At 47.2% G+C, this 17,909-nt stretch overlaps 1 protein-coding gene across 4 annotated transcripts in view; it reads right to left on the bottom strand.

The window, feature by feature from the left end:
* The window catches only part of PRPF40A (pre-mRNA processing factor 40A), an 879,874-nt gene that overhangs the window by 411,239 nt on the left and 450,726 nt on the right, over positions 1-17,909 (bottom strand). For all 4 annotated transcript variants that reach the window (XM_078681728.1, XM_078681731.1, XM_078681729.1 and 1 more), the window contains exons 19-20: positions 5,645-5,736; positions 5,445-5,561 (exon numbers count right to left, since the gene is read on the bottom strand). In XM_078681728.1, coding sequence (XP_078537854.1) covers positions 5,445-5,561; positions 5,645-5,736 — 209 coding nt within the window. The remainder of the gene's footprint in view (positions 1-5,444; positions 5,562-5,644; positions 5,737-17,909) is intronic.

Here is a 17,909-nt window from a genome sequence, read left to right as displayed (position 1 = left end):
ATATAAGCTCTCTGAAAGTATACAAATAATACAAACTACTCAAAAAGTATATTTTTTAAAGTAAAAACCCTGAAACTTCTTTAGTTGCTGCTACAACAAAGCAAAAATGTCCAGTTGTTGCTTTATTGAGGGGCAAAAAAAAAATGTTTTACTTAAGTTTAATATTTGAGAAGAGCATGAGAGTTTAACCTGTTCAATGTAATTTCACAAGGGTAATCACTTCCATTCAAGGAAGCGATTTGATAGGGCCTATGGTCTTCTTCTAGGTTACATATTAGATGGGTTTGTTGAAAATATCCTTAAGATGCTAGGGCTAGACTAGAACACCAAAGGCCTAACCGCAAAAAGCTCTAGCTCTCATCTGAAAACAAGCATTGGCATAGCCAATAGTCTCGCATTTGGGACCTTATAAGTGTTTAGCCATGCAACAGTTGATGTTGTTGCACCGAGGATATTGTGCTGCATAACTAAATAGTTAAAAGGTCCCAAAAGCAAGACATATTGGCTATGCCAATGCTTGTCTAACTTTAACACCGAGCGCGGTGTCCTTCATCCGGGCACTGCGCTTAGTGTTAAAGTTAAGAAGAAAAAAAAAAAAGCGTAGTATCCCTGAAGTGGACGCTGTGAAAAGATGAATAAAAAACTGTGCGCAACAGTAACAGCGAGTGCACCTCTGGACCGGAGTGACGGAAACATTAAAAACAAGTAGGTTCTTTTGCCTCCAAAAATTTGAAAAAACATATTTAACAAACGTCCTTGCCAAGGGCTCGTGAGTTCTGGCAGCTAGACAAAGCGTAATGTGCCACTTGTTACTGGACAAAAGCAATGAACAAGAGTTTGATGTATTGACTACATCAAAATATTAAGTTGTAGTTACGTCCAGCACAACATATCTCTTGTTGCTTTGTTGAGATAGATGGAAATGAATTCCCACTGATGCTGTCCAAACAGTAGCGGCTTGTTGTGAGAAAGTGCCATCTTTCTTGAATTGGTATGCCCCCACTTTTTGCAGAACTGCTGATGTGCTTTGACTGAGTGTGCCCTGGGCTCCTGTCAACCAGGTGCCCAGGGCAGGTCTTCCTTCCCTAAAAACTGTTGAAACTAAAACCCAATTGGCATCTCTGGCCACCTGTCAGCCCCTAGTAAATGGTACCCTAGGTACCCAGGGCACTGTGACCAGAGAAGACCCCTGAGGGCTGCAGCACCTATTGTGCCACCCTCAGGGGCCCTGTATCCTGGCACCCACACACTGCCTTTGCAGGCTGAGTGCCTAAGTGCAGAACCAAACAAAGAGTCGACATGGCACACATCCCTGTGCTTACCTTCACTCCCAGCGATTGACCCCTCCGACACCGCTTTACTTACCTAAGAGCAGCACAACTTCAATCACTCCCAATCGCCATTGGTTTACATTGGGTGCCCGACTCCAAATTTTAACCTCTTCACCCGGCCGCCCATGTGCTGTTGATGGTGAACTCTTGGCACTAATTTGAACTTTGTCAGGTGTAAACCTGAAACCCCACAGACTGGATTTATAAGTCGTGTATTTGCCTTCAAACCTGCATTATTGTCTTTTGCCAATAGGTTAACTTTGCTGAACTGAAAAATTGCAGTGTCCACTCTTAAAGTGAAAAGTATTTTTTATTGAAAAACGAAAACATACTTACCTTTTAATGTACATCTTGGTCTTAGGATAAATCTTGAAAGAAGCTTATTTTTATGAAAAAGGGTGTGGATCTCCTTATTGAGTCATGTGTCATTTATTAGTCACTGTGTGTATTACAAATCTCTTACACTCTTCTGTGTTAGGCCTAAGGCAGCTCAACCAACAATAGAAAACATTGGGCTTACATTTAGCCCTGTACACTTCTGAGGGAATCTCTGGACATAACCAATTATTGGTATATCACATAAAGAGCCAGCTTCCTACAGTGGCACAATACATGCTGCAACTCTTAGGGACCCTCTGTAGTACCCTAGGTACCAGGGGTACCATTTACTAGGAACTTACAGGGGGTGCTAAAGGTATTGCCAATTGAGGGAACAATTGCAGTTTTAGGGAAAGAGATCTGACACTAGGGACCTAGATTGCAGGAACCCAGAACACTTCTGTCAAAGTTGCATCAGTTACCAGGCAAAAAGTGGGTGGGACCATGTCAAAAAGGGGCACTTTCCTACACAAGCCTCTTAGGAGGGTAGAGGGAAAGTGCTTTTAGAGATCTAGCATGAAAGGGCTTATAACATTTGTGGTTGTATCTTGGCCACAGAAGATGCTAGCTACCTTTGATTTCTTTATTCTTCTTTATTGCTTTAGTCTATTTTACTTATTTCTTTAAAAAGTATTTTGTTTCTAAAGTAAAGCAGTGTTTTGATAATGTGAGTGATCCTATTTACTATGGTAGTATTTTGAACATCGTACTGAATCAGAATTTCTAACCACCCTCAAGGAGTAAGCTGACTGACTATCCTTGCTTCACTTGAGTCAAGTGACTCAAAAGAGTAACTTAGATATCCAACGAAATGTTTCAAAATTGTGGCCAGGGACAGCTGAGGTAAATGAAAATGTGTATGACACTGTCCAAGTAACCACGGACTGCCATAGCAATGCAAGGAAAGGCCTCTGCCCAATCTATCACTGCTCAACTTTCGGGCCTGCTTACTATCAGCTCACATACTGCTCCACATCTGGGACAACAATCCCCAGTAAGAGTGCAAAGCTTTGCTACCCAGAGGTGCACCCAGAATATACCCCCATCTAGAACAGAGAATTGCCATTGCCCCTCAAAACTGGTGGCTGATGACATAACTTAGGGACACATGTCATTTCACCTGTAACTTTTGAAGGGAAAGCAGCCTAACAGTCCTCCTTTCTCTCATCCGAAAAATAACCATAACAGCAGGGCATACCTCTTCTCAGGGAAACAGTCTGAACACTGTGGTCTAAACCACAAGTATTCCAACTCTGCTAGTTTAACCACGCATGTGCGTGGTAAAGCAATATGTGGTCTAGCTGGAGGCTGCATTGGACGGAAGCAGGAAGGGTTCTGCAGTGAGTTAAGTGGGGCGGGGGGTTGGGGGTAGTTTTGTGGGCTGGGGGGTGAGTAGGGGTTGCTTTCTGAGCTGGGTCGGGGTTGCTTTGTGGGCTGGGTCGGGGTTTTGTGGGCTGGAGGGTGGGTCGGGGTTGCTTTGTGGGCTGGGGGTTGGGTTGGGGTTGCTTTGTGGGCTGGGGTGAGTCGAGTTTTTTTGTGGGCTGGGTTGTTTTGTGGGCTTGGGGTGAGTCAGGGTTGTTTTGTGGGCTTGTGGTGAGTTGGGGTTGTTTTCTGGGCTGGTGTGAGTCGGGATAGTTTTCTGGGCTGGGGGTGTGGTCAGGGTAGTTTTCTGGGCTAGGGGTTTGGTCGGGATAGTCTTCAAGGCTGGGGGTTGGAGGTAGTTTTCAAGACTGGGAGGGCCGTTTGGTACTAGTTTTCAGGGCTGGGGTTGGGGGGTCGGAGTGATTTTCAGGGGAGTGTTGGTGTACGTTTTTTAATTCGGGGTTAGGGTATTAGGCCTCAGGGGAGGGGAGGGGAATGGGTAGTTTTAAGGGCTTGGGGAGGGCGGGCAGTTTTTAGGGCTGGGGCTGGGCTAGATCAGATTAAGGGACAGGGTTTTAGGCATCTGGGCAGGGGGAGAACACAGAGTGGGGTTGGGAGGGGGTAGTGGTATTTGCACCTCAGGGCGGTTAGAGGGTGGGAGTTTGTACCTTAGGTTGGTGGCGACCTTAGCTACGCATATCCCTTTACCATTCATGCATTTACCACAATAATTTGTGGTAAAGGCATGAGTGGAAAAGGAATGTGTAGTTATTAAGACCGCATTGTTTAGGCATGCGGGGTTAGGGAATTGGTTGTTCCAACATACAACCATCTTCTCAGTATGCATATGGTGTGCCTCGCGAACGTGATGGAACAAGTGCATAGTAGATTGAAGACCATATCCAAAGTGAATGGTGTCATACAGAGGACAAGTGTTAATGAGAATTAAGAGACTCTTCTATGTAAGGTACTTTAGTATTTTCTTTCCTTCTGGTAGAATTGGCTAGAATATATTAATTATACACACAAGAGGGACAATGACCGCATGAAGGTCCAGCATTCATGCTCCAAATGGTCACTAATTAACAACAAGAGGTATGTAGCTCCTAAAGAAAAGTGGAATGAGAACACAGACAGGTCAGTGCTGGAAGTCTGAGTACTCAGATGAGGGCATCTGAATGCTCAGGAGAAAGAGCCCCAACACACCGAGAGGTGTCATGTTTCATCATCGGGCGTTGCTTCATCATCAGGCGTTGCTCCTCATCAGGCCGGCACTGCAATGACCGGCAACCACATTTTCGTAGGTGTGAGAGAGAGATGGGGGAGAGGGGGAGAGAGGGGGAGAGAGGGGGAGAGAGGGGGAGAGAGAGGGAGAGAGGGGGGGAGGGAGAGGGGGAGGGAGAGAGGGAGAGAGGGAGGGGGAGAGGGAGAGGGAGAGGGAGAGAGGGGGAGAGAGAGGGAGAGGGGGAGAGGGGGAGAGAGAGGGAGAGAGAGGGGGAGGGAGAGGGGGAGGGAGAGGGGGAGGGAGAGAGGGAGAGAGGGAGGGAGAGGGGGAGGGAGAGAGGGAGAGAGGGAGGGAGAGAGGGAGGGGGAGAGGGAGAGGGAGAGGGAGAGAGGGGGAGAGAGAGGGAGAGGGAGAGGGAGAGAGGGGGAGAGGGGGAGAGGGGGAGAGGGAGAGGGGGAGAGGGGGAGAGGGGGAGAGGGGGAGAGGGGGAGAGGGAGAGAGAGAGAGAGAGAGAGAGAGAGAGAGAGAGAGGATGTTTATTTAGTGGGTTCCCTGGTCTAGGGTAAAACAAAAGTGATGCTTTACCCAGAAATGATGGGCTGTATCAGCTCCAAAGAAACTGTATATGTTTGTCAAACTGCATACACCTTGAGTGAGACAGGAGATATGAGATTTAGAAAGGGGGGGGCGGAGGGTTAGTTTTAGGGGCAGCAGCCTCTTTCTGGAGTGAAAGACTTGGACCTTGATCACTGAATACTACATGATTTCCTAATGTGACTGACTATTAAACATTAAGACAAACTTAATTCCCAGTAAGAGCGCTTATCAAATTTTGTAGAAAAAACCATGCAAGAGTGCGTATATGTGGCAAAGTCTGAAAAGCTCAATTAGGAATACAATATTTTAACATCACTTGCCTGTCCTCGATTATGTCTGCATTCAACTCCTAAACCTAGGTTGCACAAACAGTCCTAAAAAATAAACTCTAAATAAGCAAATGTTTGTTCAGTAGCCTTAAACAGTGGCTTACAAAAAAATAGCATAGACATAGGTAATACTTGTGAACAGTCAAACGTTCACTTATTTGCCAATATATGTTTTAATGCTGAAACTATTTAGCAGTAATTCTAAAAAAAATTCTTACTTACACTGTTGAAAGCAAGCTTGATGTTGCCAGCATCTAGTGTGGTAGCACGCTTGGTTGAACTTATCACTGTGACAAAGTCTTCAAAACTAGTATTTATTTCCACCAAAAAGGTTTTATCCTGCAAGCAAGGGGACAGAGTTAACACGTCAATGTCCTGTATCAAACTAAGATCACATAATACAAATGTTAAAAATGTCTTACCCTTAAAATATCTTTTATTATTTTCTTTTCATCATGATAACGTGCTTTCAGATCTTCAACATAAAATTTGAAAAGATCCAGCGCTGTCGACCCTGCAGAGACAACATGTTAATGCTTCAAACGATGCATAAAGTAAAGGAAAATGTTGCATTGTTATATTCTACTAACATTTTGAGAAAACAACAATGACTAACATGATAGGCTCCATTACAAACTTATCAAACAATTAGACAAAGAAACATCAACAAAACAAAGCATTTAATTGTGAGAAGTAACAATTAATTACTGAGATTATTCCAAATATAAATAACTTGAATACTTGTCCTTACTTCCGTCATCTAACAAAGGTAGTCAGGACATTCCGTTGATTCAACCTATTAAAAGGTACTTAGCTTGACTACAGCGCTCCTAAACACTACAAACATTTTCAAGCCAGAGCAGTGGGCAGGACATTATAGAAAGCTTGGCAGAAAGAGGAGCAAAGGAATTTGTTCAGTCAAAGGAATTTGCGCAGTTTAAGCTTTTGGATGGCAACACTATAAACTCAAAATATTGAGGGGCTCTAAAATACATGTGTAGGGAAATGCAGCATCTGTTGGGAGCTGGATCTTTATATGGTATACCAAAATGAGATATATTGTGTAATGAGTCCGAGGGTTACCCGATTAGTGGATAGGGGACTTGCTATGGCAATCTCTAGGTGCTCTTCTAAGGTGTTTTGTGGTCGAGCAGCCTTAGGCTTATCACAGAGGTGTGAAAGACATCTGAAAATGCACACAATGGTCAATAAATGAGAATCATGACTTTAGGAGGCATTCCACACCAATTTATAAAAATAGCAAGATTCTTTATATATAACCTAAAGTTACAGTCCCCGGAAGATATCAAACAGCTGAATTCCACGCTTATTAACACCCAATCCTGGCTGGCCGATAATCACCTCAAACTAAATGCTCTAAAAACTGAGTTCCTACTCATCTCACCTGCGGCGAAAATCTCCACCACCCAAACCTGGCTCAACAACCAAACAGCACTCAATGTCCAACCTACCATCGTGGACTCGGCGAAATCCCTAGGCATCACACTCGACGCCAAGCTCGACATGCAGCAGCACGTCAGCAAAGCCACAAAAGCAGCTAATTTCCAAATTAACACGCTGAGGAAAATTAAACCCTTCCTCCCTGCCAAAGACTTCCAAACTGCTGTACAAGCTCTAGTCATCCCTCGAATAGACTACGGAATTGCGACCCTCAGCGGTCTCCCGCTATCCACAACAGCACCCTTAAGAGCCTCCCTGAACGCTGCCGCGAGACTCATTACTGGCTCAAGAAAGCACTCGCACATATCCCCAGACCTAAAGTCTCTAAAATGGCTGCCTTTTGAAGCCAGAATACAGCTAAAAATTGCAACTATGACACACGCGGCCGTGCACCACAAGGCACCCTACTACCTCGCTCAAAAGCTGTCTATATCAGGAGGGTCGAGATCCAATAGGAGTACTAAAAATCTACTCCTGAAACCTCGTAGATTTCGGAAAGCGAAAACTTACAAACGCTCCTTCTCAGGAATGGCACCCAGGATCTGGAATGCGCTCCCTCCTGAAACAAGGCTAATCACCTCCACTGCACTCTTCAAGAAAGAGGTGAAAACAATGCTTCTGGCCAAGATCTCCTGATCGCTACAGATGTTGGGTCAGAGACTCTGCATTGCTTGTATCGCTGCTCTGCCTATCCTCGACTTGTTGGGGGCACTATTACGCTACTCTATTACTACCGACCAAGATATGATACACGTTGGTTTACTGATCCACCTGTACGCCATGGTAGTGGGATCAATGACCTGTGCTGCTATATACTACTCCCTTACCTGATCATATATGGAGTGGTTTTATGTTTGTTTTTTTTCATCCATGTTATTACCATGTTACTTACCATGTTACTTACCATGTTATTACCATGTTACCATGTTACCTACCTGATCATATATGGATTGGTTTTATGTTTGTTTTTATCATCCATGTTATTACCTTGTCACTGATTATTATACTGTTCCCATTATCTCTGTTTACTCTGTTGCCCCTTCCCTGTCTTTGTGAAGCGCTCTGATATCTGTAAGGATCTTGTTCGCGCTATATAAAACTTTGAATAAATAAATAAATAAATAAATAAATAAGAAGAAAACTTTCAGGCAAGTGCGTTTTTGAATAGTAATTATTTCTAGTTCAAAAAGTTGAAACATCTGCAATATATGGAAACTACAATGTAATCCAATGGGAGGGAAAAGTCAATGCGGCATTCAGGTATAGTACATCAAATTATGAGACCAATCTCCAGGAGTTTAGTTGAGTGGTGGGTAAGGCAAAACCAGCAGCCCACCACCAGCGGCGGCACTATGGCAGCCAGGTGCAAGGGTGCAAAACACTGTTGGGTGCCCAATGTTACTCACTGAGGATCGGTCAACGTAAAGAGGCTGCAGGGTTTGACTGGGAGGCAAGGCAGGCTGAACCAACGGGGTGGTTCAGGTCTCACGATGGTCAGGGATAAAGAAACACCATTGGTCCCCTTCTCCACAGCCCAGGGATGATGGGTTGCAGCGATGTCTTTAGCTGTCAGGTTTTTCTTACCGGGAGCAGTTGCAGGATAGGGGGGCTGCAGGCTCCATCCAAGAGTTCCCTGGCGGTGAAACCATGGTGGACTCTGTCTCTGGACAGCTGGGGAATTGCACTGACAGTTGGTAAACTTCAACTCTCGCTTGGAGAGACAGTTGCAGTGGTGTCTTCAGGCATCCGGTTTCTGCGGTCACCAAGTCCTCACAGGAGTCTATTGATGCCTGCAGGTTGCAGGGAAGCAGATCCACTACTTCTTGGGAGGTCTTGGTTCCTGGGTGAAGTGCCGGCAGGTCCCCTGAGCTTTGGGGACTCAGCAGCTGCAGGACAAGTCGTTTTTTGGAGCATTTGTCGGAGTCAGTAGGCAGGCCAGCAGGGTTGGTGCCAAGTCACTTGCTGGGTCTTCACCTCTTGCAGGATGAGACTTCACGTCCATAGTCTTTTAGGTTGGCAGGATCTGTTCTGGTGCTAGGGGCTACCCTAAATAATGAATTTAGGGGCAGTAGGAGAGTGCAGGGTAGTAGCCTGTGTGCTACTGACCCTGGGGGTCATTATGTGCCCTATATGACGATTTCCAGTGGCGGCAGACCCGTAAGCAGAGAATGGCCCGGGACCAGGGTTCGATTCCCGACGCGGCAGGGTCGTGGACCAGGGTCAGCGGACTCGATAATTCTCGCCTCGGTGCCTACTCTAGTCAGAAACCACACTCGGCAACTCTGGGCATCAGCTTGCCTCATCTTCACAACGGCCCCCCCAGTCCGCCGGGGATGCTTGGTCGCACCTTAGAGATACCCATCAGGGACCATCTCTCAGGGTGAGCCAGGACGGGTTCCCCAGCGGTCGAAGCGTGGAGATACTCCTCCGGGAGTCGATTCCTAGCGCTATATAAACCCACAATTAATTAATTAAGTGGGCATAACCCTGTCCCAGAATTCATAAGTATACCATCACAAACATGGCTACTTCTGAAGAGTCATGTATACCTCAGTTTAGCCCACCTTAGGGGTGGTAGTAGCCTGGGGTGTCACACCAACCTGATCGGCTAATTTTCTTACCTGTCCAGGTGCTAAAGGGGCGCTGGACGAAAGGGGTCAGCTTCCTCAACTGTGAGGGGAGCCAGATTAACATTTCAAAGGCGGCAGCTTTTTGAAGCTTGTCAGCCTAGGAATGCTACTCAGCAGGTCATCCTGTGGGAGGGGGTGTGACACTTTACAGACAGGCTTTTGTTCTGGGTCTCCTGAGACCAGAAGGCTCTCACTCTAGGAGGTCAGAACAGTGTCTCAGGTGGCAGGCTGGCAGAAAGCAATCAGTGAGCACACCAGAGGTTGGTAGGTTTTCAGGGAGGCACCACTAAGGTGCCCTCTGTGTGCATGCATTGGCAAATCCAACACTGGGAGCAGTGTGGGTTAATCAATATGAGATGTTTAATACCAAACATCCCTATTTTCAGTGAAGCCATTATGTAGCTGGGGGATCTCTTTCACTAGCGTCCAGCACATATTCTAAAATGACTTCCCTGTTCACTTGCACTACTGGAACTGACCAGCACAGACACATATCTGCTCATGCAGGTATGCCCTGACATGTACATGTAATATTAAGCACCCTGCCTTGCATGTCGTGTTTTCACTTTAGATTCCACTGAAAAAGGCAACCTTCAGTGGCAGTCTTTCATGTGTTTGATGAGGAGTCTCTTAGGGTGGCACAATTCGTGCTGAGCCATTAGAGAACCTTTTTTTACTCCCTGCCCTAGGTACTAGGGGTACAATTTATAGGGACTTTGAGGGTGTCAAAGGCATTGCCAACGGGGAGAACTATTGTACAGTTTTAGGGAATAGATCTGGCATTGGGGACATGGTCAGCAGGAACGTAGTGCACTTCCAGTCGAAATCACATGTACCAGCCAAAAAGCGGGGGTGACCATGTCAAAAGTAAGTACTTTCCTACTTAAATTCCCCCAATTCCCCCCCCCCCATCAAAGAGGATGAAACTAATCTTTCCCAAGACAGTCTTCATCTTCTAAGTGGAATAACTTGGAAAGGACATCTGCATTGCCATGGTAGGTCCCAGGTCTGTGTTCCATTGTAAAGTCCATACTCTGTTGGTAAATGGACCACCAAAACAGTTTGGGATTTTCACCTTTCATTTGCATTAGCCATCTGAGAGACCTGTGGTAAGTTTGAACAAGAAAATGAGAGCCAAACAAGTAGGGCCTCAACTTCTGGGACCAAACCACTGCAAAGGCTTCCCTCTTAATGGCAGTCTAATGCTACTCACTGGGGAGTAACCTCCAGCTAATGAAAGCAACAGGTTAGTCATGGCCACCATCATTGGTTAGGGACATGACGGCGCCTAGCCCATGTTCAGGGGCATTTGCCTGCATTATGATCTGCCTGGAATAATCTGGAACTTTTAGAATGGGTGTTGAGCACATTGTTCCCTTCAGATTGTCAAAAGCCTCTTGAAAGCTAACTGCCCAGTTCACTTTCTTTGGCATCATCATAGAGGTCAAATCTTTGAGGAGGGCCACAATGGACCCATATCCCCTCGCAAACCTCCTGAAGTACCCAGTCAAGCCAAGGAATGCCCTTACTTGCATCAGGGTGGTTGGAGCAACACAGTACACAATTGTCTGGATGTTGGGTTGTGCGGGTTAAACTTGGCCTCCACCTACAAGGTGGCCCAGGTATACAATGGTACCTTGCCCTGACGCTTGCTGTGATAGTGAGGTCTGCACTCTGCAGAACCCCAAGGACCTTGCAAAGGTGGATCAGATAATCCTGCCGAGTTGAGCTTTAGAAGGTGGCAGGGGCATTCTTTAGTACAAAGGAGATACCAGTTAAAGAATAGTTTCTTACCGGTCGGTGTAGTTTTGCAGCTTGAAGTTCTTTCTGGATTCACTATGCTGTGCATTATTCCGCGGTCTAGTGGTTGGGTCCGGAATTGTAGTCTTTTCTTTCTTTTTTTTTGTAGCCCAGGTGGGCGTCTACGTCCCACCTTTTGGTGTACTTCCTGTGACGTCGGCACGCTTCCTGCGAAAGCTCCCACCTTTGGGCACCATCTTCGGGTTCTTTTTTCTTGTTTTTGTGTTCTGTTTGTGAATCCGTTGGCAATGTTTTCTAGTTCTTTCTCCAAGTAAATTATTTTTCCCCCTTTGTCTTATAAGGTGTCTGTTTGTATATTGTCCTATTTCCACCTTCTTCTCCTGCCTCATCTTTCTGGCGGAGGTGAGTGCGTTCGCTAGTGAATCCAGAAAGATCTTCAAGCTGCAAAACTACACCGACAGGTAAGAAACTACTCGTTTTGCAGCGTGAATCTTTCTGGATTCACTATGCTGTGCATAGACTTTGTAGCGGTTTGTTATGATTGTAGCGGCTGGGTGGAAGATGAGCATTGGTTGTTGAATATATGTTGAAGCACCTTCTGTCCTACTTGTACTTCCTTGTTCATTTGTATATCCACACAGTAGTGCTTAGTGAACGTGTGCACTGAAGCCCATGTAGCTGCCAGGCATATGTCTTGAATGGGTGTGTTAGCCAGGAAGGCCAATAGTTGCTCCCTTCTTCCTGGTAGAGTGGGCTCGTGCCCCCTCTGATAGTTCTTGGCCTGCCTGTTTGTGGCAGAATTGTATAGTTTGTGCGATCCATAGTGCGATGGTTCCCTTCGTTACTGGTCTACCCAGGAAACTGCTCACGAAGGACACAAAGAACTGCTTTCTTTTCCTGTGCTCCTTAGTTCTTTCCATGTAATGCATTACTGCTCTTCTAGCGTCCAGAGTGTGCAGTGCCCTCTGCGCTTGTGGATAGTTTCTGAAAGAAGCTTGGTATTTGTACTGTCTGGTTCATGTGAAACCTAGACACCACCTTTGGCATAAAGTGTGGGCGAATTCTCATTACCACCCTATCATTGTGTATTTGAATGCAGGGTTCTTGTAGCGTCAGCGCTTGCAGTTCGCTCACCCTGCGCAGCGAGGTGATTGCCACTAGAAAGGCTGTCTTCATTGTTAGCATTTGTAGTGAGGCCTTATGGATGGGTTCAAAGGGTGCTTCATAAGTTCTGTTAGGACCAAATTGAGGTTCCATGCCGGTGGCTTCATCCTCTTAGGTGGTGCGATCCTTTTTGCCCCTTCCAGAAATCTCTTTACTACTTGTGATATAAAGAAGCTCTTTCCTGTCTCTCCTCTTGTGTAGGCTACTATCGCTGCTAGGTGTACTCTTAGCGAGGATGAACTTAGTTTTGCTTTCAGAAGGTGTGTGAGATATCTTAGCACCATTGATTCCCTTGTCATCTTCTTGTGTAGTTTTTTTTGCTGCACCATTGTGTGAACCTCTTCCATTTTGTCACATAGCACCTTCGCGTGGTAGGTCTCCTTGCCTCTCGTAGCACCTGCAGGGTGCTTTCCAGTAGCGCAAACTAGGTCTTCAGGAGCCATGCAGCTAGGCTGAGGCTCTCTGGCTCTGGGTATAGTACTTCTCCGTTTTGCATGGAGATTAAGTCTTTTCTTTTCCCGAACTTGAGGGGGGGTCCCTGTGCCATTTCCATTATTTGGGAGTACCAGGTCTGCCTTGACCACTGTGGTGCCACCAGGATCAGTGTCATGTTGCTGGTTCTTCACTTGTTGAGTACCCTGTGTATCAGTGGTATCGGGGGGGAAAAGCGTAGGCAAATGTTTTCGACCAGCTTATCCATAGGGCATTCCCCTGGGATCGTTCCCCTGGATGCGAAGTATCGGCATTTTGCATTCTGGTGTGTTGCAAATAGGTTTATCGTCTGTGTTCTCCACCTCCTGAACAGCCTTTGCGTTTCCTGTGCATTGAGCTCCCACTCGTGGGATGCTGAAGTCGGTTTGCTGAGCCAGTCTGCTTCCACATTGTCCTTCCCTGGTAGTTGTATGGCTAGCAGGTCTATTTGGAGTGGGACGGCCCATCTCCATATTTCCTGCGCTAGGTTGGATAGTGCGACTGATTGTGTTCCTTCCTGTTTTTTGATGTAGAACATCGTTGTTGTGTTGTCTGTTTTTATCAACACTCTCTGGTTGTACAGTGGTTTCTGGAATGCCTTCAGGGCGAGGAACACTGTCTTCAGTTCCAGGTAGTTGATGTGTCTGACCGCATCTGCTGGAGTCCAGAGACCCCTCACCTTGAGCTTGTTCATGTGTGCTCCCCATCCCATCTGGGATGCGTCTGTGGTGATGGTCACCATTGGGGTTGGTGGTGTTAAAGGCTTCCCTTTTGTTATGTTCTCCCTGTTCCACCATGTTATCTCCTCCTGCACTGCGTACGTTACAACCACTAGCTCTTCCCAACTTCCTGTAGCTTGTGCCCATTGTTGTTGCAGCCATTCCTGGAATGGTCTCATGTGGAGCCGTATATTGGGGACCAGGTGTATGCAGGACGCCATCATCCCCATTATCTTGCTCGCTGTCCTCACTGTCAGAGCTCGCCCCTTCTGGTAGTGGCGTGTCTCCTTGAGCAGGGCCAGTGTTCTCTTGTCACTGGGGAACACCTTGCGCTGTATGGTGTTGATCTGTGCACCCAGGAAGATCTTCACTTCTCAGGTTCCATCGAGGATTTCCCCCAGTGTACGGAGAATCCCAGGTCTGTCAGTGTTTGTGACCCGCTGTGCGTGTTCCTTGCATGTCCTGTGTGAACTTGCTTTTATTAGCCAGTCGTCGAGGTAAGGGCATACATGAATCCCTTTCCTGCGCAGGTACGCTGCCACGGCCGCGAGACATTTGGTGAAGACCCTTGGTGCGGACTTAAGTCCGAAGGCTAGGGCTGTGAACTGGTAGTGTTCTTTGTTGATGGTAAATCTTAGTAGATGTTTGTGCTGCCTGTTTATGGGAATGTGCAGGTAGGCATCTTTGAGGTCTATGGTGGACATGAAGTCTCCGTCCCTTATCTGAGGAATGACGTCTTGTAGGGATGTCATCTTGAATTTTTGTGTCCTTATGTATTTGTTTAGGAACCTTAGATCCAGGATGGGTCTTAGCGTTTCGTCCACTTTTGGTACTACGAAGTAGTTAGAGTACGCTCCCTTGTTCCGTTCTCTGAATGGAACTGGTTCCATGGCCTCCTTTCGGAGGAGCTCTTGTGATTCCTCTAGGAGTAGCACTAGTTCTTTTCCTGAATGCGCCTTCCTTTTTGATTTTTTTGGTTTTCTGTTTGGTGGTTTCTTTTCCAGTTCTTTGCAGTATCCGAACTGTATGATGTTGAGTATCCATTTGTCTGTAGTTATCTTCTTCCACTCCTGGAAGAAGTGTCTTAGCCTGCCGCCTACTGGTGTTACATGTTTGTTGATGTTTGGTCCGTGTAACCCCCTCTTATTGGCCTTGTTGTGCTCCACCCTCGAAGGGGTCGTGTTGGTGAGCACGCTTTGCGTGACGGAGTCACTTTAAGGTGGGTTGTTGGCCCCATCTTCTTGTTTGCCCTCGTCCATTCTCCCTCCCGCGAAAGGACTGGCCCCGGGGCTGGTACTGCCAGGTTTGTTTTTGCTGTCCCTGCTGTGATTGATTGGTGCCCTGGTGGGCCTGCTGGAATGTCTGGTGTGACGATCCCAGCTGGTTTCCTCCCCTTCCGTTTGGTCTACGTGTCGGGGTACCCCTTCTCATTCCTCTGAATTGTAAGGCCCCCATGGACCTTGCAGTTTCATTTTCTTTCTTGAGCTGGGTGAGTTTTTCATCCACCGGTGCCCGAACAGTGTCTCTCCATTTAAAGGAGTGCTCAGAATGTTGTTCTGTACTTCCGGCTTGAAGCCTGAGATCCTGAGCCAGGCATGCCTTCTTTCTGTGATTCCTATTATCATAAGTCTGATGGATGTGTTAGCCCCATCCAAGGCTGTTTTCAGGCAAGCTTTTGCTATATTTTTCATTTGCTATATTTTTCCCTTTCTCCACCAGGTGTTATGCTCTTTGCTGGTATTCATCGGGGAGGTGCTTGAGCAGTTGTCCGATCTCGTCCCAATGCTGGTACTGGTCTCTGTTCAGTAGGGCATTGGAGTTCGCCATGCGCCAGTGTACCGCTGCATTTCTTTCTATTTTTCTCCCAGTTAGGTCCATCCTCCTACTTTCTTTGTCTGGCGGTGGGCCTGATGTTGTTGGGATGTTTGCCCTCTTCCTGGCTGTTGCCGCAATAATGGAGTCCGCCGTGACGGATCCCTGGATGTAGGGAGGATCCGGAGAGAAGTGCTTGTATTTTTTCTCAGTCCTAGGTGTGACAGACCTGCAGGTCGCTGGGTCTTTGAACGCCTCTCTCCCTTGGTCCATGACACTCGGAAGCATGGGGAGGAACTGACTCTTTGTTCGAGTGGGGAGTAGGGTCTCTAAGAGGAAACATGGCTTAGGATTTTCCTCCTCCAGTTTGACTCCATAAGCCGCTGCTGCGTTCTTGATGACCATGTTATAGGCCCCAATGTCATCTGGCGGCGAAGGCCTCGAAGGATAAGTCTCCACGGGCTCTTCCGGGTTTTCGGAGTCGAGGTCCTGCCATTCCAGGTCCTATGCCATCGAGGATGCCGAGCCGAAACTCGTTCGCTGGTCATCGTCGCCTTCTTCCTCGTAGTAAAGGCCCTCTTCCTCTAGGTGTTCCTGGGGCTCTGGAGTTTTTGGCGGCCCTTCGGCGTCAAACCGCTCTTCTATTTCGACGATCGGTGGCGGCTTCGACGGAATCATGAACCTTTTCATTTTCTCGTCGAACTCTCTCTTCCTTTGCAGGATGTTCTCCATTTCGGCCTCGAGCCTTCTCTTTTTCCTCTCCATCTGGGCGACATGTTCGGCGTCGAGCGTTTTGGCCGATATCTTCGACCTACTCGTCGACGTGGAAACGACCTTCGGGTTCTTCTCCTTCGAAGTTGAGTGGTCCTTTTCGGGGACGTGCTTCGACGACCTTAGCTTTTTGTCGGTCTTCGAAGGATCCGCTGGGCTGTTTGTCCTTGGATGCAACTGCGGTCGACGAGATTTTCGGCGCCAGTGCTCCCTTCGAGGACTTACTCTGTTTTTCGAGAGTCTGTCGGGGGTTTAGGGGTCGACGTCTCTCCTACCTCTTTAGATGCCTTCTTATCGGTCTCTACGACCGTGTAGTTATCTGGTCCCACGGCGATGTTGTCCTCTTTGTCGCTGGAGAGGCCCAGGTCCCAAAGCGACGGAGGTTGGCATTTGCCTTACATGGTGTAGTTGGCTCTCCTCGGTCTCTCTCTAACCCTGAGTGTCTTCGGGGTGAAGGCAGAGCAGGCGTTGCAATCTTTGCTCTAGTGGTCGACCGGCAAGCAGAGGTTGCAGACCGGGTGCTGGTCCTTTTGCACGTATTTGTGGTGGCAGTTACGGCAGAATTTAAAAGGTGTTTTGTCCATTCCTGCGCTCAGGGGGCCCCCTGTGTGCGCATTCTCCGTTGGACTTTGAAGATCTCGAAGTTCTCCTCCTTCGTCGTCCCGGCTTGGTGATCTCGGTATCTTCTCCAATCTTTTCTGTGTAAGATTAGTCTTTTTCCTCTTCTTTCCTCCAAAAACTCTGGAGCCTCTCGGTGACGATTCAGACCACAACGACGGAAAAAAGAATCTGAAGATGGCGCCCAAAGGTGGGAGCTTCCGCAGGAAGCGTGCCGACGTCACAGCAAGTACACCAAAAGGTGGGACGTCGACGCCCACCTGGGCTACAAAAAAAAAAAAAAAAAAAAAAAAAGAAAGAAAAGACTACATTTCCGGACCCAACCACTAGACCGCGGAATAATGCACAGAAAAGTGAATCCAGAAAGATTCACGCTGCAAAACGAATAATGCCCATCTGGGGTCGAGAATGCGGATTTCTCTTTTGCTCCAGGAGTCAGAACAATCTGCCAGTACCCTGATGTCAAATCAAAAGTGCTGAGATACTTGGCTGCCCCTAAACCTCTCAATAAATTTGTCAGCCCTCGGAATTGGGTGTGCATTTGTCTTGGTTAATGCATTGAGGCCCCTATAGTCCACACAAAACCGCTCCTTTTTTTTTTACCACCCTGGATGTAAGGTGTGGTGTCTAAGACAACTGGGCTGACCCACAGGTTTTCAAAGGGATCAATGACTCAAGTCCAGCTTCTTGCTTACTTCAGCTTTGATGCGCTCTTTGACATGATCAGACTGCCTGTAGATTTTATTTTTGACAGGTAGGCTGTCCCCAGTGTCCTCATCATGTGTACACCAGTTAGTCTGATCAGGGGTCAAAGAGAAGTGCTCAGCATACTGATTCATGACTTGCCTGCAGTCAGCCTGCTGTTGGGCAAAGAGGGTGTGAGAAAGTGCCTCTTGACTTGGTTAGCCCCCACTTTTTGCCTGGTCTTGATGTGGTTTCGATTGTAGTGCACAGGGTCCCTACTGTAGGAATCTGGGTTTCTGTTGCGGTAACCACCCCACTTTTTGCCAGACTACTGATGCACTTTGACTTGATGTGCCCTGGGCCCATGCCAATCAGGTTCCCAGGGCCTGTGTTCTTTCCCAAAACTGTACCTTGTACCCCAAATTGGCACCTCTGGCCACGTCAGGCCTTCAGTCCTTTGTAAAATGTACCATAGGTACCTAGGGCACTGTGGCCAGGAAAGACGTCTGAGGGCTGCACACTTATTGTGCCACCCTTAGAGGCCCTCTAAATTTACACACACACATTGCCATTACAGGCTGTGTGTTTTGGTGCAG

This window comes from Lissotriton helveticus, chromosome 3_1 (genome assembly GCF_964261635.1).
Source record: "Lissotriton helveticus chromosome 3_1, aLisHel1.1, whole genome shotgun sequence".
Classification (NCBI taxonomy): Eukaryota; Metazoa; Chordata; class Amphibia; order Caudata; family Salamandridae; genus Lissotriton; species Lissotriton helveticus.
The sequence above is the reverse complement of the archived record's forward strand: the minus strand, read 5'-3'. Positions and strand labels throughout refer to the sequence as shown.